Below are 19,637 nucleotides of genomic sequence, written 5' to 3'. Positions count from 1 at the left end.
TTTTTTTTTTGTCTGAGACAGGGTCTATGCAGTTTCACTTTGTAGCCCAGGCTGCTCTTGAACATGCAAAGATCCTCCTGCCTCAGCCTCCCAAATGCTGGGGTTACAGGCCTGAGCCACCAGGCCCGGCCAGACACTTTTCCCCTTCTCTCCATACTGTAAATTTAACCCAGGAGCTTCCTTTGTGCTACATTTACACCCCTTTTTATTTTGAACAGGATCTCACTAGGTTACCCAGGCTGCCTCGAATTCGAGATCCTCTTGCATTGGCCTCCAGCCTGCTGGGTTTACAAACTTTAGCCGCTACGCCCGGCTCTACCGTTTCAATCGTGTAGCACAGTACAATGAGACATCATCATCAAGGGTTAAGACTTTAATGATAAGGCGTCTGGCTTGAGCCCTCACTAGGTGGCGAGCATCCTTTCTCTGATTACTAACGCGGGGTGACGAAGAGAACAGCCCCGGGGGTTGCGGACTCTGGTCTAGAAGAAAATCAGTTTACGCACTGGGCGCCGAAGGGGGGAGGCCGGTGCCGCCCCTCAACTCCCACACACTTGTTAACTCTAGGGTCGCTGCCAGGAGCCCCGCCTCCTCCCGGAGGTGCTGCCGGAAGTTCCGCCTTCGAAGATTTGCTTCCGGTTCCCCGCGCTCCTTCCGGTCACCATGGCGACTGGGCGTCTTGGGATAGGGGAGACGCTAGGAGCCCTAAATGCGGCTTTAGGGCCTGGCAACCCAGTGTGGTTCAAAGAGACACATGCACAGCACCTGCGAGTGAGAGACTTCCTGGCACCGCGACGCGCACTAGAAGCGCGCTTCGGGGAAGGGCAGGTGGGCATGAGCAGGGTGGGAGTTGTGACCCGGCCCTGGCAGGATCGGGAATTGGCTCCCGCTCACTGGCTGCCTGCCTGCCTGCCTGTCTGCAGGTGCCCGAGCATGTGCTTCACGCCCTCACCGGCTTGCAGGGCCCCGGGGTGGCCCCAGTGCTGCGCTGCGCGCAGACACCAGCGGGCTTGTCGCTCCAGCTTCAGAGGCCTGTGGTCTTCGAGCGCGTGCTCAGCGCCGTGGACTCCTATGCCACGCCAGACAGCCTGGCCTCACAAGGCCTGCGCATCCTCCTGCATTGCCCGGCGCTGCGTTGTAGTCCTGGTGCACTCCGCTTGAGCCAGCTGCGGGTCGTGATCGTAGCCGATCACTTGGCACGAGCTCTGCGAAGTCAAGGGTAAGCGCAGGCCGAGGCCAAGGTGGAAAAGGGTGAGACCTTGTGGGCAGGCACAGAGGGTGGCAATACGGAGCTGCTGCACAGGCTGAGGCTGCCCCCTCACTTTACAGGGTGTGCGTGCGCTTAGTTCCTGCAGTGCAGGACCCGCATTTATCAACCTTCCTGCAAAAACTTCGAGTGGACTGGCCCACCTCCTCAGAAAGAGCATCTTCGGAAATCCTGAGAAACCTTGTGCTTTCGAAGCTCCCGACTGCTCATAACCAGGAGACACTACCGCCTGGTGTCCTGGGCAGCCTGGGCCTGAAGGAGCTGGTGGAACAACAGGGCTACAGGGCTGGCTATGACCCCAACCTGGACAAGTGTCTGGGTGGGACTTGGGGCTAAGCAGAGCCGAAGAGGGGTGTACCTCTGCCCTTGGGCAGCCTTAGCATCTGTGTTCTCTCTGCAGTGACGGAGGATCTGCTGTGTGTGTTAGCTGAGCTGCAGGAAGCTGTTTGGTGTTGGCCCAAGGGCAACTACCCAGGCCTGGTTAGTGACACCCAGTCCTGCGACCTTTAACAAACCACATAGCCTGCCTCTGCGGTGACTATCCTCTCTCCTTATAAGGCCAGGCCCCCAAATGACCCACACAGCTGTATGGTCATACACCTGGTGAGCTGTGAAGAGGAGTTCCAGCAACAAAAGTTAGACCTGCTTTGGTGGAAACTGGATGACCAGGCTCCTCTCAGACAGGTAGGTTGATGGTGGAGCTCCCCCAACCTCAGGGAATCCTCAGAAACTGGAGGAAAAAAGGGCGTATTAGCTGATGGATCCAGAAACTGACACTTGGCCTTGGAGGAGACTGAAATTACTGAGCTGGTTTGCTCAGTAGGTGTGGAAGTCCTGGAAAAGGGCTGAAGGATAATGTTTTGAAGGGCTAGGCTTGCAGGGCAGCAAGAGTGATGGCTCCAGGTTGAAGGGGGCTCAGGGTGTAGTAGAGACAGCAGATTTCGGTTACTTGAGAGATTGTGGTTACAGGACAACAGAGTTGAGCCCCACTGTCTTCCACAGAAGCACCTGGTCTGTGGCCCAGTGAAAGTAGCTGTAGCACCTAGGACGCTGACTGCCCTGCAATACTACGAGTGAGTATGGTTAGAAGGCCACCCCTGCCAGGGGAGATGACATAGGGGCCAGGGGTCTGTGCTGGGACTTTACCCGCCAGCTCTTCTCTTCTCAACTGCAGGCTCCGGCATGCTCAGGTCTGCAAGGCCTCAACAGTGAAGCATGGTGACAGTCGGGTACAAGGTGTGCCTGGGAGACCCTGGTTGTATGCTGGAGTAGGGGCAGGTGATTGGCACCCCTCCCCTTTGCTCCCTGTGTGCAGAGACTGACAGTATACACAACTCACCCAGACCCGGCGTGGACAGAGATCTTAGAGGTTCTCACTGTGGCCACCATCAAGTTTGAGATGCTGAGCACAGCACCCCAGGGTCAGGTGAGCATGGGCACCTCACAGGACTGAGGTTGGGCTGGTAGCTGTGGTACCCTCTCTGAATCTCCGGCTCCATCCCCCAGCTCCTCCTCTCTGACAGCAGCATCTCCACAAAGGGCACAAAGAGTGGCATATTTGTCATGTATAACTGTGCCCGTCTTGCCACACTCTTTGAGGGTTACAAGCGCAACGTGGAACAAGGTCTATACCCCACTTTTCCATCTGTGAAAAGTCTGGATTTCTCACTGCTACACGATGAGGTGAGTGCCCCTCTCTTGGGTAGCTGGCACAAGCAGCAGGCTTGAACTTTCCCTCCCAGCACCCCTGTCCCCTTGCAGGGTGAGTGGCTGCTGCTCTTCAATAGTGTCCTTCCCTTCCCACACCTGCTGAGCCAGACTGCAGGCCTGACCTGCACCAGCCCGGGGCTTCACATCAGTGCTCGCACGGAGACAGTAAGTCCCAGCACACCAGGACAGACACAGCAAATTCTACTTTATTCTGGGCCAAAGACACAAGCCAGTGACTCAGTCTCTGTCTCTAGGTATGCAAGTTCCTGGTGCAGCTCAGCATGGACTTCAGTTCATACTACAACCGGGTACACATCCTAGGGGTGAGCACCCAGCAAAAGGGGGTACGTGGGAGGTGTAGAAGGGTACAGAGTAAAGGCAAGAGAAGCAAAGGATGAGACCAGTAGGCACCTTCTCCTTCAGGAGCCTCGGCCACACCTCTTTGGGCAGATGTTTGCACGCCTGCAGCTGCTGAGGGCCATCCGTGAAGTGCTCCATGCTGGCTTGGCTCTGCTGGGTCTCCCTCCACTCAGCCACATCTAAGGCCACAGAGGGCCAACCACTAGGGACATTTACAAAATCTTCAACTGGGAAAAGAAAACAAAAGCCACATGTTAGAACCTTGGAACCAAAATAAATTGCTTCTGTTACAAAATTTTGTCCAGTCATGGGAAGCAGGGTATCCCCTCAGGCTGCCCAGGAAACAGTCTCCTCACCTGTAGTCCTGCTCTGGAGTCAGGAACCCACGGCTGCCACTGCCTCCCCTCAAGATGTGCTGGGCACAGGCACAGACAGGTGTTCCCTGCTCCACTGCCTGTGAGCAGGCCCCGTACCCAGCACACTAGCCACCGTGGGGCTCCTCAGTCATACCAGTTATAAACCTCAAGCCCTTGGCCCCCAAGAGCACAACGGTGGCCAAACGCAGGGCTCACGGGCCAGCAGTCCATGTCGGCCACATCTGCCACATGGTACACAGTACTGTTCACGAAGGTAGGTTCGCCGTGCCCTAGACGCCAGAATGTCAGCCGCTGGTCAATGGAGGCTGATACCATGAGGCTGGGACTCAGGATCTTGAGGCCTGTCACATGGGCAGCATGTGCACAAGGGACAGAGTATTCTTCTAGCACATGCAACTGGGGTACCAGCTCGGGCTCATCCACAGCTTCTTCCGGCTCTGGTGTCTCTACCACTAACACAAAGACGTGGAGGGAGCCATCCTCACTGCCACTGGCCACAAGGTGGTGGCCCTCACGTGTGGGCAAGGTGTGCAGGCTGTTCACACCACAGCTGTGGGCCTGGAGTGTCATGCAGGGAGTACCCAACCCTGGAGAGAGAAGATGGCTTTTAGGGTCTTTGTGTGTGAGGGCGGGGAGGGGGAAGCACAGCCCCAGATGCAGCTGGTTACGCACGGTAAGGAAGGCCAGGCTCTGCTGGAGGTTCTAGGAGCGCAGAGCCACGGTCCAGTACAGTGGTAAGGTCCCAGAAGGCCAGGCTGCCGTCGGTAGCCGCACTGCACAAAAACAGCCACCTGGGAGCGCAGGCAGGGCAGCAAAGTGATTTAAGTGGGATGGAGACCACAGGGACCCTCCTCCCGCCCAGGCAGGACTACTGTCCAGCCCCTCACCGCCGCTGGTTGGGTGCCTCATGTGTAAAGGAGTGGACCTTGAGAACACAGCGCTCATGGTGGAAAGTTTCAGCAAAGAGCTGCAGAATCCGCCCAGAGTCCTGCAAGAGAAAGAGCCTGGGGGCCGGAGGATGGCCCAGCTCAGAACCTGTGCTGGACTACTCAGCACCCTTCATCTTCACACACCCCCATCCCCAGGCCCTCGCACTCACCTCACTGCCCCATCACTACAGGCTGCAGCCACAAGGGGGCCAACGCCAGGCCGATCAAGTTCACAGACAGCAAGGGACATGTACCTAAGATGACAGAGCTGTCAGGGGCAGTCCTCAAATGTGGGCACACCTGCCCTGCACCATGATCCCATGTCACGCCTCTGCCCAGCAGCATGCATTACCTGGTCTCAGGGTCCATCTTGACCATCCGATGCCGATTGCGCTGCCGGTCCCAGTACTCATCTAGCCGGTGGGATGAAAGGTGCATGGTGTGGCAGGCAAGGCCACTCGGGGTGCTAGGGTCTGGACTGACTGTGATATTGAAGCAGTGCATCTCTGCTCGACCCCCAGCAGACACTATGTTGGCAGTCAGACCTGGCTGAGGACTGTGAGGGCCTCCTGGGGTGCCGAGTCCCCACACAGCCATAGCACGCACAGAAGAGATGTGATTGCAGACTGCTGTGAGGGCGTGGGCGGAGCCCGTGGTGGTGGGCAGCGCCAAGACACACACAGTAGTGTCCTCACTGCAGGTGATCACGATGTCGGTCAGGCCAGGTCCCTCACTTCCAGGCTCCAGGTAGTCAGGCTGCTCTAGGCAGGGCACTTCACAGTCAGGGCCCAGGGTGACGGCACCCACATGTTTTACACAGGTGATCTCCCGGCCATGTAGACCCTCCCGGAGGATCACATGTGGCCGGGTACAGCCCCCCAGAGCCTGGTATAGCATGACATCCCCATCCTTCAGGTAGGCAAAGGCCATGGCTGCTTCGGTATCAGAGAAGGCCCAGGACCGGTGCCCTCCTCCACAGCTGACAACATGCAGCTTCTCATGCGACCGGGGGCTCCACACCACAAACTCGTTAGCATGGAAACCCAGGATGACCATGCTCCCATCAGGCACCACGTGAAGCCCGGCCACCCAGTTCATTCCCCGACAGGTCTTCTGCCGCAGGACTGGGTGGAGCTGGCCGCCCCGCACAAAGAGCTGGTAGTAAGCACCATCCCGCCCTGTGCTGTACACATACCCAGCATGGCAGGTGACTGAGGTCACACCTTGCTTCCCATGCAGAGAATGGAGGGTAGACACAGGGCTCCACTCAGCCACAGCATTGCTGTCCCCATCAGTGTCACCACCCCCTCTCAGCATCCCAGCTTCAGCCTCAGCCTCGCCTCCAATCCGAGGGTCCTTGTGCACTCCTGGTCTGGAGGGGAACAGCAGCACAGAGCCTCGACGGTCCCCACACACTAGGAAGTCACCTGGGGGCACAAAGGCACTGCACGTGTGCCATCTCTGCTTGCTTAGGGGCAGCAGGTATCTGCAACGTTCTGTGACAAAGATGGCCTTGCCAGAGGGTGCAGCTGAGATCTCCAGGCAAGCCATCACTCCACTAGGGCCAGAAGCCAGCAGCAGGAGCTCCTCGAAGCCACGCAGGGCCCAGCTCAGGCTGTGGACCTTCCCAGGGAATAGGGCACAGTCCACAGCAGCAGCTGGAGTATTGATGGGGACAACCTTGACACAACCTTCCCCATTAGCCATAGCGCACAGTCCAAAGCCTTCCGGACCAGGAGCTGCCTCCAGCAGGCAGTAGGACCGGAAATGTTTGTCCTCTAGCAGCTGCTCCCAACATTTGACCTCAAGGTCATAAAGGTACAGGGCACCTATATCTGTCACTGCCAACAGTCGCCAAGAGCCAGCCAATGTCACAGCCTTGAGGGTACCTGGCCTGCTAGGGGACTTAAAGCCGAGAGCTGAGACCCCTAATCCTGGGTACCCACACCTTGCCAGGTGCCACAGCCGAATGCCTGAGTCGTCGCCTCCAGTGACAACCCATGCCTGCCTCTCATGAGCAGCTAAGGCCCGGATCCCTCGGCCCTGATGGCCCCGAAAGGCCTGGAGGATCTCACCTTCATGACTCCACACCAAGCACACACAGTCCTCTCCTGCACTGATGAGGTAGTTCTCTAGGAGCTTGACCTGCCACACACGGGCACTGTGTCCGAAGCAGTGCCCGATATTCTGCACCCGGCCCCCGGGCACCCGAAGATCACCAACTTTCCAGATCCGAACACTTCGGTCTTCTGAAGCCGTTGCCAGCAAACCCTTGCTTGCCAGATAGGACATGCTGAAGATGACGCCCACGTGCCCACTGACCCGTCGGTCCGGTGCCACAGGTTTGCCGTCTGCTAGAGCTGCTGCTGGGTACCAGACTAGGAGCTGGTTGGAAATGGCACCTGCCACGACAGTGAGCTCCTTCCAGGTGTCTCCAATCAGGCAGGCTGAGGAGAGGGTGCACCTGTCGGTGCAGGGCACATCCTGCAGCATGCACCCTACCACAGGGTCATAAAGCAGCACTGAGTTGTGACCCAGGGCCAAGGCTATATTGCCTTCAAGCCAGCGTACATCCCAGATCCAGTCGGACATGTTCCATAGGCCAGAGCGCCAGAGCTCCCGGTAGTGGCTCTGACCCCAGCCAATCTTCACAATGCAGAGTCCCTTGCTTCCAAACACAGCTACCATGGCCTCTGAGTTCAGGTCTCTGCTGGGCTCTGGCCGAACCCGGAAGCCATGGATAAGATAGTGGCCAAGCAGGTTCTGAACTCTCATCATCATCCGCAGATGCCCACCAAAATCCAAGCTGTATACCAGGACATCAGGCCCCTCACCTAGACAGAGCCAAAGAGCCACATCAGAACTGCCCACCTACATCTGATGACCCATAGAGAAGAGGTGGGGTAGTGAGACTTAGCATGCAGTCTATTGATGTACGTAAGCAAATGCAAAATCCCATACTTTAACCCTTAGCAAATCCTTGGGGTCAGCTTCAGCTGGATTTGCTTCTTTTTTGGAAACAAGTTCCTGCCTCAGCCTCCCAAGTGCTGGGATTACATGTGTGTACCACCACATCTGACCCAGCTGGACTCACTTTGTATTGCAACTTTCTGTTCCCTTCATCAGTTTCTGTACTGAGAATCAAAACCAAGGCCTTAGGGTCTGGGCGTTTAGCTCAGCGGCATGAACGCCTGCCTTACAAGCAGGCAGTCGTGAGTTTGATCCCCGGTACCGATAAAAAAAAATGAAAAAAAAAAAAGAAAAAGAAAAAGACAAAAAAAAAAAACCAAGGCCTTTTCACTGAGCCACATCTTCAAAACTTTCACTTTTTTTTTTTTTTGATACCGGATATAGAACTCATGACTTCGTGCTTGAGCTAAATCCTTGGTGACTTTCACCTTTTTTTAACTTTTATTTTGAGATAGGTCTTGTTAAGTCACTAAATTGCCTGTGGTGAGACTGATATTTTTATCCTCGTGCCCCAGGCTTCTAGAGAGCTTGGATTATAGGTGTGTGCCACCACATTCAGTCAAGTGGATACAACTTAAGAAGTATAGCAATAAATAAATAAATAAAATAAAGAATGCTAGCTGTTGGGTATGGTGGCACATGCCTGTTATCCCAGCATTTGGGAAGCTGAGGCAGAAGTTCTCCATGAGTTTGAGGTCTTGCCTGGAGTACACAGTAAGTTCAAGGCCAGCCTGAACTATATAGCAAGACCTCTCTCTCTCTCTCTCTCTCTCTCTCTCTCTCTCTCTCTCACACACACACACACACACACACACACACACACACACACACACACAAATGTAGCTTAGTCTGTGGCGCTGTGATAGGTTTAGCATGCATGAGACTCTTGATTCAATACACAGCACCACTAAAAAAATAGTAAAGAGTTATAACAATGAAATGTTAGAACTGAACCAAACTTTTGAACAAATGGACTTAGTAGATGTTTACAGTGTTCATCCCACAATATCAGAATATACATTCTTCTCAGCTGCACATGGGACATTCTCCAAAACAGACTACGTACTGACTCAGAACATGCTTAAGTAAATACAAAGGAATTGAAATTATCCCATGCATATTATCAGACCACAGGGTGATGAAATTGAAAATCAATGGCAAAAGAAACAACAAGAACTTCATAAAAACATTGAAGTTAAACAATGCTGTCCTGGGCCAGGGATATAGCTCAGTAACACAGCACCTGCCTGGCAAACATGAGATCCTGAGTTTGTTTCCTGGTACTAAATAAATAAATAAATAACACTGTCCTGAACAAACAATAAGTCACAGATGAAATTAAAGAAGAAATCAGACAGTTTCTACAATTAAATAATAATGACAATACAATACACTAGAACACACAGGGCACAATAAAAACAGTCCTACATGGAAAATTTATACCAGTGAATAACTGCATCAGGAAAACAGAGCAAGCTCAAATAAATGACTTAATGTTGAACCTCAAGCTTCCAGAAAAAGAGCAGACCAAGCCCAAAACTCATACAAGGGAAGAAATTATAAAAATCAAAGCAGAAATTAATGTAATATAGAATAAGAAAACAATATAAAGAATCAATGTATCGAAGAGTTACTTCTCTGAAAGATTAAATCAAATTGGAAAACTCTTAACCAACCCTGTAAAAAAAAAGGAAGATAAAAGCCTCAAATCCATGCAATTAAGAATGAAAATGGTGAAATAACAACGGATCCAGCAGAAATCCAGATTGTCTATACCTACTTTGAGAACTTGTATTCAATAAGATGGAAAATGCAGAAGAAATGGACAGGTTCCTAGATACACAGGAATTTTCAAAGCTGAATCAAGATATAAAAATCCTAAATAAATCAGTATCAATCAATGAAATTGAAGATGTACTTAAAAACCTACCAAGCTGGGGCTGGAGATTTAGCTCAGCAGCATAAGCACCTGCCTCACAAGCAGGCGGTCGTGAGTTCAATCCCTGGTACCAATTTAAAAAAAAAAAAAAAAAAACATGCTTATAGTCCCATCACTCAGGAGGCTGAGGCAGGGGGATGGTTGCGAGTTCAAGGCTAGCCGGAGCTAGAAAATGAGTTCAAGGCCAGCCTGAACTGCATGATGAAACCCTGTCACAAAAAGACACACACACACACACACCTACCAACAAAGAACACTCAGGGCCCAATGGATTCACTACTGAATTTGACAAGAAATTTAAGGGAGACCTATGCGCTACTTCTCAAACTCTTTAATGAAATAGAAAGGAAAGAAATCCTCCCAAATTCCTTCCTGGAAGCAAGCATTACTCTTATTCCAAAACCAGAGAAGGACCGAACTAAGAAAGACAATTACGGCCCAATCTCCCTATTAAAGATAGATGTAAAAATCCTAAAAATCCTCAACAAGATACTGGCAAAAAGAATGCAGCAAATCATCAAAAAGATTGTATACCATGACTAAACTGCATTCATCCCAGTGATGGTTCAATACATGCAAATCAATTAATGGAATACACCATATTAACAGAAACAAGGACAAAAACCAGATGCAGAAAAGCTTTTGACAGTCAAACAACCATTCATGATTTAAAAAAAAAAAAAAAAAAACTCTACAGAAAATGGGAATAGATGGTTTTTATCTCAACCTGATAAAACCAACAGCTGACATCCTACAAAATACACAAAACCAAAAATTTTCAAGGATGTCCACTGTCATCAGACTTATTCAACATAGTTCTGGAAACTTTAGCCAGACCAATTAGAAAAGGAAAGAAACAAAACTAATAATGACAGGTGTCATGGTTTATGTCTGTGGCTCCCAGGCCTCATGAGTTTGAATTGTGCATTTGTTATTCATTCATTGTCTAGTGCTTGGATTGATGGTGTCGGTGCTATACCACATAAGGGTGGAGCCAGGTTGTGATGTAATGGCAGGAAGAAGGTGTGTCTTGCTCTTTGCCAGTTCCTGTTCGCTGTTGGCGGCCGCCATGATCAGCGGCCCAGCCATGCCTGCCTGCCTTGAAGCCAACTGAGTGTGGACTGAAACCTCCAAAAACTGTAAAAAATAAACCTTTCCTTTCCCAACTTTGGGCTTCAGGTATTATGTCTCAGCGACGAGTAAAAAGTAACTAAGACAGAATTTGGTACCAAGGAGTGGGGTTGTTTGCTGTGACTATACCTGGCCATGTTTTTCAAGGGGCTTTGGAAATGGCTTGTGGGCAGAGTTTGGAAAGGTTCAGACATGTTTCCTGGATGCATAGAGCTGGAGCAGCTTAGGCTGTTCTGTAGAGGAGATACTGGTCAGAGCTCAGGAGACCAGAAGGCTAATAAAAAGCCTCATGGTAAAGACCAGGCTTGGGCGGTTTCTGCTGGGAAGAAAGACTGCATTGGTTGTTGGACTCCACATGATGTGTGTTATGGCTTAGCAGAAAGTTTGTTTGCATTTTGCTCATGCCCAAAGATTTTGCCTGAGACTGAGACAAAGGGCAATGGACTGATTAATCTTGAAAAGGAAATTAAAAAGCAATCGAATATTGAGGCTGTGGCATGGCTATTGTTGGTGGCTTTTACCCAGCTTTATGTTTCAAATCAAGAGCAAAGAGCCCAGCAGGATAATTTACAATGCTGTGAGTTTGGCCAGAAGGAAGGCTGTGGATTGTAAAGACAGAGTTGAGATTTTGATGACTAAGGAGAAACAGAGAGATAAGAAAGATGGCCCTGGGGCATCCCAAGAAGTGGGTCCTCACCCTTTGCAGCCTCAAGGCAAAGGTGAAAGAATTTTTCAGAGGAAAAGGCTGCAGAACACCATGCTCCAGAATGGTGACAAGAGGCCATATGAGGTTCCAGAATGGTGACAGAGGCCACTTGAGGTTCCAGAATGGCAGCAATGTAGAGAAGCTTTTTCTCACAATCAGGCAAACAGAGCCCTGTGATCCAGGAAACTGACCCCTACAGTCAAGAGAGAGAAAAGCCTGGCTACTGCTTCAGCTGGCAGCAGACCTTGGCGGCATCCACAAGGTGCTGATTTTAGGTGCAAGGAAAATGCATGAATTCTGAGGGTAAGACGGCTTCCACCTTAATTGCAAAGGGCCTGGGAGGCCAAGCAGTGTGCCCCTGGGAGAGCAATTTGTGAAGATGTAAAGGTGAAGCCAAAAGGGGCTGGGGATTTAGCTCAGCGGCATAAGGGCCTGCCTTGCAAGCAGGCAGTCTTGAGTTCGATCGCCAGTACCAATAAAAAGGAAAAAGACCAAAAGAAAAAAAAAAAAAAAAATGAAGCCAAAGGTGCAGTGGAGCCCCCAGAAGTTTGGAAAAGCCAGGAATGTGGATGATCCAAGGAAAGCTGCAAAAAGTGAGCAGAGAGGATTTAAGAGAAAAGCTGCGGGAGCTGATATCCCTGGAAGTGCCATGGGGGTGGAATCACCCAAGCCTTTTGGAGCTTGCAACCAGATTGCTTCAGATGTTGAACATGGAACTCTAGGACTTAATGTTTGTCCTGCTGGATGTTGGACTTGCTTTGTTTCCAATGCTTTATATTCCCCTGTTTGTAACTTTTGGAATGGTAATGTTTATTTTGTGTCTTTGCATTTGAGAAATGTTTAATCTTGTTTCATTTGTACAGGGGCTTACAGTTAAGAGTTTGCCATAGATCTTGGAAGAGACTAGGGACTTGGACTTTCAGCAATGCTGAAGCTGTTAGGACTTTGACAACTCTTGGAGATAGACTAAATGTCTTTTGTATAAAGGATGTGTATGAGTCCTGGGGCCCAGGGGTGGAATATCATGGTTTATGTCTGTGGCCCCCAGGCCTCATGAGTTTGAATTGTGCACTTGTTATTCGTTCATTGTCTAGTGCTTGGATTGATGGTGTCGGTGCTATACCCACATAGGGGTGGAGCCAGGTTGTGATGTAATGGCAGGAAGAAGGTGTGTCTTGCTCTTTGCCAGTTCCTGTTTGCCGTTGGTGGCTGCCATGAACAGCGGCCCAGGCCATGCCTGCCGGCCTTGGAGCCAACTGAGTGTGGACTGAAACTTCCAAAAACTATAAGAAATAAACCTTTCAGGTATTTTGTCTCAGCGAAGAGTAAAAAGTAACTAAGACAACAGGGAAGCAAGAAGTTAAATTTTCATTATTTGCGGATGACTTGGTAACTCTATGTACAAGACTCCCAAAATTCCACCAAAAGGCTTCTAGATTTAATAAGCAAATTCAGTAACATAGCTGGATACAAATTCAACTCTCAAAAATCAATAATAGCCTTCCTGTACACGAATAACAAACTCACTGAGAGAGAAATTAAGGAAACTACACCTTTCACAATAGCATCCCAAAAAAGGAAATAACTAGGAAATCAATCTAAGAAAGAAAGTAAAAGACCTTTACATTGAAAACTACAGTACTGGGGGTGGGAGGAAGAAGATTAAAGAGGATATCAGAGAACAGATGGGGATTTAGTACAGCAACATGAGCTCCTGCTTTGCAAGCGCATGGTCATGAGTTCGATCCCTGGTACTGATTTAAAAAAAAAAAAAAAGAAAATAGATATCCTATGCTTTTGGGTAGGAAGAACCAATAGAGTGAATATGGCCATACTTCCAAAATTGTTATACAGATTTAATGCAATTCCGATCAAAATTCCAACAGCATATTTCAGAAAATTAGAGAAAACAATCCTAAAGTTCATTTTGAGCCAAAGATACCTACAAGAGCAAACACAACTTTTTTTTTTTTTTTTTTTTAATTTTGAGCAAATGCAACTTTTAGCAACAAAGGCAAGGCAGGGGACATCACAATCCTTGAATTGAAATTATACTACAAAGCTACGGTGATAAAAATAGCATGGTACTGACAAAAAATACAGACCTAAGAATTAATGAAACTCCAGACACACCTAGCCATCTTATCTTTGAAAAAAGTGCTGAACATATTCACTGGAAGAAAGACAGCCTCTTCAGTAAATGGTGCTGAAAAAATTGGTTTAGTATATGTTGACTGAAATTGGACCCATATCTTTCACCATGCAGTAAACTAAGGTCAAAGTGGATCAAAGATCTATATATTAAAATGGAAACATTAAATCTGCTGAAGATAGAATAGGTAAAATTCTTGAAGGCAATAGTGTAGGCAAAGACTACAAAACACAGATTACACAGAAACTATCACAAAGAGTCAACAATTGGGATCTCATCATATTAAAAGTCCTTTGCACAGCAAGAGAAACCACCAACAGTAAAGAGAATCCACAGTGCTAGAAACAATATTTGCCAGCTGTTTCTGAGCAAAGATTACTGTCAGGAACATATAAAAAATTCAAAAAATTGGGGCTGGGGATTTAGCTCAGCAGCATAAGCGCCTGCCTTGCGAGCAGGCAGTCGTGAGTTCGATTCCTGGTACCGATAAAAATGAAAAAGACCAAAAAATATATATATATATTAAAAATTCAAAAAATAATCAGACTTCCCCCAAATTTAAAGACTGAATCCACAAATTGACATCTGAGATGAATTCACACTTTTCAAATGAAGAAACACCAACAGCAAATAAATATATGAAAAAATATTCAACATCACTGGTCACTAAAGAGATACAAATTAAAATAATGTTGAGATTCCACCACACCCCAGAAAGAATGGCCAGTATTAAGAAATCAAACAAAAAGAAAGAAATCAAACAATAACAAATGCTGCAGAGGCTGTGTGCATTGTTGGTGAGACTACAGACTAATGCAACCACTGTGGAAATCAGCGTGGAGATGCCTAAAAAAACTAGGGCTAGAGTTTCTACTTGACCCAGCTATTCCCCTTCGTGTCTTCCTAAAAGAATAACATCATACTACAGAAATATATGTGCACCCATGTTTATAGCAGCAGTTTATAATCTTGGAAACAACCTAAATGTCCATCAGCTACAGAATAGGTAAAGACATGGTTTTTCGTTTATACAGTGGAGTATTTCTCTGCCACAAAGAATAAGCTTCAGACATTCCTCTGTAAATGGATGCACCTTGAGACCATATTCTTAAGTGAAATATATCAACACATATATGTAAATACTACATTGTTTCTCTGCTGTAACCTAAAGTGTAAATAAGGACCAAAATGTATATTACCTATAGTGAAATAGGAAGAAAATGTTCAAATGGGAAGGGGAATAAGCAAGGAGGTAGGGGAAAAGGAAAGCAAGGAAAAGTAAAAAAAAACTGAGAAAAGTAAGAAAAAATGGAAACAAGACTTTGTTAATTGGGAGGGGAGGGGCTGGAGGTTTAGCTCAGTGGCATAAGTGCCTGCATGCGAGAGGTCAGAAGTTTGATCCCTGGTACCAAATAAATAAATAAATAAAATAATTAGGAGGAGAGGAGGGATTGAAGGGAGGGTAGGGGAATGGGAAAAAAATCAAGTTATACTGTGGAAGCTATTTTAATGCAGAGAAAATTTTAAAGCTTTTTTTTGTTTTTTGGTCTCTTTCCTTTTTATCGGTACTGGGGATTGAACTCACGACTGCCTGCTTGCAAGGCAGGCGCTTATGCCGCTGAGCTAAATCCCCAGTCCCCTTTTAAAGCTTTTTTTTCCAAATCCATTTTATTTTAAGGATAAAAAGAAAAACAATTTATATTTCTAATCACATATTTCTAAAACTGCTCAAAGATGAGACTGAGAGGGCTGGGGATTTAGCTCAGCGGCATAAGCACCTGCCTTGTAAAGCAGGCAGTTGTGAGTTCGATCCCCAATACCAATAAAAAGGAAAAAGACAAAAAAAAAAAAAAAAAAAAAAAAGATGAGACTTGAGAGGCACAGCCTGTTCCCAGGGTCAGAAAGCTACAAACTAGCTGGGGATTTAGCTCAGCGGCATAAGTGCCTGCCTTGCAAGCAGGCAGTTGTGAGTTTGATCCCTGGTACCGATAAAAAGGAAAAAGACAAAACAAAACAAAAAAAAGCCACAAACTTGATGAGCTTTGACAGCTGGGTGCCAACTGCCAGATAAGTGTAGCTCAGCCAGGAAGAAATGTTTCTTTTTTTTGCTTCTGAGTCCCAGAGAGTTATCTCTGCAATGAAGCCTCTACCTGGTCCCAAGCTATGATGGATTCTTTCTCTATGCTGTAATAATAACTTCATTTAGTTGCTGTTTCTGTAAAAGTAAATTCCACCTAGCAACTGATGACAAAGACATGTGTAACCAACTGTAGGCTATTATGTTACCTGCCTTTTGGACTTTCTTTTAGAAACATATATGAATGATTGGAAAACTTCACTGGAACTGAAACAGGCCACACATGGGTTGGGCAGCAAACACCCACTGCCCAGGCTTCTTTGGGGGCTCAGCATCCCACCAGCTAATGCAGTTCTACCCCGGGTAGTAAAGCTGCCTTTTAAAGTTCCTCTGGTGCTGTGTCTCCATTTGGTTTGGTCCTGAATTCTGTTATCAATATCAAGTACATCTCTATGATGAATGTGATCATTATGTGTATCTAAAATGCACCAATAAAATCTGACTTTTATTTATTTATTTAATCAGTACCGGGGATTGAACTCACAACTGCCTGCTTGCAAGGCAGGTGCTTATGCCGCTGAGCTAAATCCCCAGCCCCCTAAAATCTGACTTTTAAACAAAAGCAAAACCCAAAAATCTTTAATAAGTCCTCTTCACTGCTCTTAATGATAAGGTCATATTAAGGTCTAAAAGACTAGCCTCTGCTTCCTTCTCTAGCTACTTTTCTTCCCAGCCCCCACTTCTCAACAGAATTCTTTGCCCCAAATGACAAATTCTCCCAGCCTCAAGACCTTTGACAACCCCACCCTCTGCCAGGAATTCACCTCTGGTTTTGAGTTTCTGCCTTAGCTTTTTTCCTCAACAATCTTTAGGAGTCTAGCTCACTGGAGGAAGCTTGTACGTGTAGACCATAGCAGATCACACTAGGCTATTCTCATCACACGCACACGCCCCTCTCGGGGCTAGTGATTGCTCGCTCAAGCCCCAACTGCCTGTACTCGGCCTTGGGACCCTTATGAAATACAGTATCATCAATCACAAGGGACTCCATACCACTCCTGCCTCCCAGGATCCTGACATCGCAGAACCTAAGCGTTTGCAGCCAGCCAGACCTCCGAAGCACCCCTCAACCCCCGGCTCTCACACTGCTTTGTTCAAAATGGTCTTACAGGTAACTTTTTGCGATCCTCTTTAAAAGCCCTTTACACCCAAGCCTTGCGGTGATGTCCCGCCCTGGCACGCCCCCGCGGGCCACACCCCCACACCTCCCCTCCACTCCCCACCTCACCTCCAAGAATTCACACCCTTCTCCCAAACCGAGGACTCCACCCACGCATTCCACGTGGGCTGCAGTGTGGAAACCTGTGAGGGCCACACCTTTGTCTCCCGGCCCATCCTCAGGCCCCCCTACGGCAGCATCCTTTTGTCCCGGTAGCCCTAACCTACTGGGGCGCTCAACCTGCCAGCACGCCTCGCACCAAGTCTCACCCGCTAACAACCGGTCCCCCACGCACTCCAGCCCGGTAACCGGGAGGAGTATGAGCTCGGAGGTCGCCCGCGGCCACACGTAGTCCCCGAGAGCGTCCATGTCCATCCTCTTGCCCCGCAGCCTCCGCGCGGCTTGCACACCTACACTCTCGCGAGAACTGCGAGAACCCTGCCCTTGACAGACCGGCGGCGGACTTCCAATGAAGGCGCTCGTCCGCAGAGTAGCCCGGCTCGTGATTGGCGAGACCCGCGGGGGCGGAGCCACACAGGCCAGCCCAGCCAGTCCCTTCCCCATCCTCCACCCGCCAGGAGCTAGTCTGCCAGGCAACTGGAAGCCACATGGGTTTATTTGACCAAGCAGCATGGGTTCGTACATAAATAAATAACATGAATACAGGAACTGTGCTGAAATCTCGGATGGGGCAGGTGCAGGGCAAAACATCGGCCAGAACCTTGGAGCTGGACAAGGGGACAACCAGGCCCATGACCTGGGGATGGGCAGCCCAGCTGTGGTCCAGGGCTGACCTTCCCTTCAGAGCTCCACGCGTGCATTGCGATAGGCTCGGTCCAAGGCCCATTCGGGCTGTGAGTCAGCACCACCTTCACGGGACAGGCGTGCCATCTCCTCCTGGAATAGGGCTTGTCGTGCCCGGCTGGGATCCACATTGATCCAGTTGTTGGCAATCCATTTGGTGCCACGTGTGACCAGGCACCCCCCGTGCAACGAGTAGTCATCCACGTCGCCCACCCAACCTAGAAAAGAGTGTAGCATGAGCACAGGATAGGTTGTGAGTAGCCTCCAGCTGAGCTGGCTTGAGCTTGGCTGCAGACAGCAGAGAACATGGCAAAGTTGGGCTCAAGCCACACATAGGTTGGGCAGCAAACACCCACTGCCAAGGCTTCTTTGGGGGCTCAGCATCCCACCAGCTAATGCAGTTCAACACCGGTAGCCTTCTAAAGCCACTTCTGCTGAGCCTGCCCAAATGCATCTGGGCTGGGAAAGAATATAAGCCACCAGTTCTAGTTAGCAGTATGGTTGAAGGAATGACAGATGTTGAGATAAGCCAGGAGCGGCACTGGTGCTCAGGTGGCCAAGAGCAGTGAGGCCCAGCGTAGGAAAGCATTTGGAAGGCAGCCAGAAACAGCCCTACAGGGTGGTGGATGGGGGCTGGATAAAGGGAAACTGTCCTCAGGGAAACCCCTGGCCTGGCCATAGACTCTCACCTTGCCCATCAGGCAAGTAGTTGTACCAGAAGACTGCTTTGCCTTGCCGAGGCTTGACACGCAGGTTCCCTTTGTCACAATGCCTCCGTGTGTCACGGAGGTCAACGTCATCCTGAATTAGACTCTGTGGACAGCCAAGGTGATACAGCTTTCAGGCCAGCCTCCCCACAACTCCCAGCATGTAGACAGGCAGCCAAGTGTGCCAGTGGACCACCGGGGTCCTCATCCCAGGTGTGCAAGGGTGTGTACGTTTGCCCAAGGACCTGCCAGCCCACAACCCCAACCCAGCTGGCACTTACCATTTCATCATAGGTTCTGTTATCTGCTACAGGGAAGACAGTCTCGCCCCCACCGGTGACATTGTTCAAATAAAACAGCACTGTCATGTAGCTGTAAAACAGGGGGGCTGCTGAGCAGGGTCCAGTTGAGCACATTCCCGGGCTTACATGTAGGGAGGAATAAGCTGTCCAGGTTCCCAGGGGGCAGAGGGCCAGATGATGATGGATAACAACAGGGTAGGCCAATGCCCACAAATCCAGCCTTTGACTATGTGTGCCAATGTCTTTGGCTAAGATCACACTTAGTTAAATTAGATGGTTCTTACCAATACCCTAGCAAGTAGGGCAAACTGTAGAATCAGGAATATCATGCAAAAGGTCTTAAGGACTCTAGGAGCTACAGGAAGGGACCTAATCTTAGGACTTGGCAGGGGAGGTAGGCACAACTTTGGAGTGTGAAGCTGAGACCTCAACAGTGGAGTCAAGATCAGTATCTGGGGGAAGGGACAGGAGGAGCTAGGGGCCCAGCCTCATGCCTTTTTCAGCACTAGGGGGACAAGGTTTAGCGTCTGTGGGTATCTCAGTCTGTGTTAACCCAAATGGGCACAATGGGCAGTAGCCACCCCTTTCCCCCACTCAGTAAACTCAGAGGAGAGATTAGGGCATCATTGATCAGGGTGGTCTAGGGTGCTCTGGGCCCCATGCCAGTGTCAAAGGGCACACCCGCGGGGCCAGGCTGTGCCTGTCATGGGGGTACCTGTTTGGGAAATCAAAGCCAGCTCCCAGGTGGGAGGTACTTGCCGACAGGAGGTCTCGAAGGGTACAGACTCATTGGCTACCAGCTTGGTATGGGAGCAGATAGTCTCCGGATACACAGGCCCGCTGTCCACGTGGGCGTGGTAGTGGCCTCCCTCACCATATCGCACCACCTGCAGTGGCTCACTGAACTCCACAATCTCAGGTGACAGGCGAGTGAGGCGCAGCACTCTGGAAGGCAGCAGGCACTCAGTGTCGTAAAGGAGCTGACAA

General features: G+C 49.3%; 3 protein-coding genes across 8 annotated transcripts in view; 1 reads left to right on the top strand and 2 right to left on the bottom strand.

Moving 5' to 3' along the window:
• The first annotated feature begins 620 nt into the window (after positions 1 to 620).
• On the top strand, positions 621 to 3,632 carry Dalrd3 (DALR anticodon binding domain containing 3). 4 transcript variants are annotated; one of them, XM_063248831.1, is made up of 12 exons: positions 621 to 828; positions 924 to 1,219; positions 1,330 to 1,586; positions 1,668 to 1,747; positions 1,826 to 1,951; positions 2,270 to 2,340; positions 2,421 to 2,503; positions 2,611 to 2,693; positions 2,774 to 2,950; positions 3,029 to 3,142; positions 3,232 to 3,300; positions 3,401 to 3,632. In XM_063248831.1, exons 1-12 carry the CDS (start codon positions 664 to 666, stop codon positions 3,518 to 3,520), a joined length of 1,641 nt encoding a protein of 546 aa, XP_063104901.1. In that variant the 5' UTR covers positions 621 to 663; the 3' UTR covers positions 3,521 to 3,632. The 4 variants fall into 4 exon arrangements, with proteins under 4 accessions (XP_063104901.1, XP_003476705.1, XP_013015287.1 ...); XM_003476657.5 differs by having other exon boundaries at positions 625 to 828; positions 2,442 to 2,503; XM_013159833.3 differs by having other exon boundaries at positions 625 to 828; positions 2,442 to 2,503; positions 3,219 to 3,300.
• Positions 3,166 to 17,548, bottom strand: Wdr6 (WD repeat domain 6). The gene is made up of 7 exons (XM_003476441.5): positions 17,107 to 17,548; positions 4,996 to 7,477; positions 4,814 to 4,897; positions 4,602 to 4,718; positions 4,387 to 4,505; positions 3,694 to 4,301; positions 3,166 to 3,564 (listed from the first exon to the last, which is right to left on the bottom strand). The coding sequence occupies exons 1-6, from the start codon at positions 17,546 to 17,548 to the stop codon at positions 3,838 to 3,840; spliced, it is 3,708 nt and encodes a 1,235-aa protein (XP_003476489.3). The 3' UTR covers positions 3,166 to 3,564; positions 3,694 to 3,837.
• P4htm (prolyl 4-hydroxylase, transmembrane) overlaps positions 17,436 to 19,637 on the bottom strand; it is a 15,649-nt gene continuing 13,447 nt past the window's right edge. For 2 of the 3 annotated variants that reach the window (XM_003476440.5, XM_063248830.1), the window contains exons 6-9: positions 19,410 to 19,595; positions 18,630 to 18,720; positions 18,331 to 18,454; positions 17,436 to 17,859 (exon numbers count right to left, since the gene is read on the bottom strand). In XM_003476440.5, the coding sequence (XP_003476488.4) occupies positions 17,639 to 17,859; positions 18,331 to 18,454; positions 18,630 to 18,720; positions 19,410 to 19,595 (622 nt within the window). In that variant the 3' untranslated portion in view covers positions 17,436 to 17,638. Of the gene's footprint in view, positions 17,860 to 18,330; positions 18,455 to 18,629; positions 18,721 to 19,365; positions 19,596 to 19,637 lie in introns of those variants that run through there. The other variant, XR_010047552.1, reaches the window with a different exon arrangement.

The sequence above is a fragment of the Cavia porcellus genome, unplaced genomic scaffold (assembly GCF_034190915.1).
Source record: "Cavia porcellus strain 051 isolate PalLab524CR breed Dunkin Hartley unplaced genomic scaffold, mCavPor4.1 scaffold_5, whole genome shotgun sequence".
Lineage (NCBI taxonomy): Eukaryota > Metazoa > Chordata > Mammalia > Rodentia > Caviidae > Cavia > Cavia porcellus.
The sequence above is the reverse complement of the archived record's forward strand: the minus strand, read 5'-3'. Positions and strand labels throughout refer to the sequence as shown.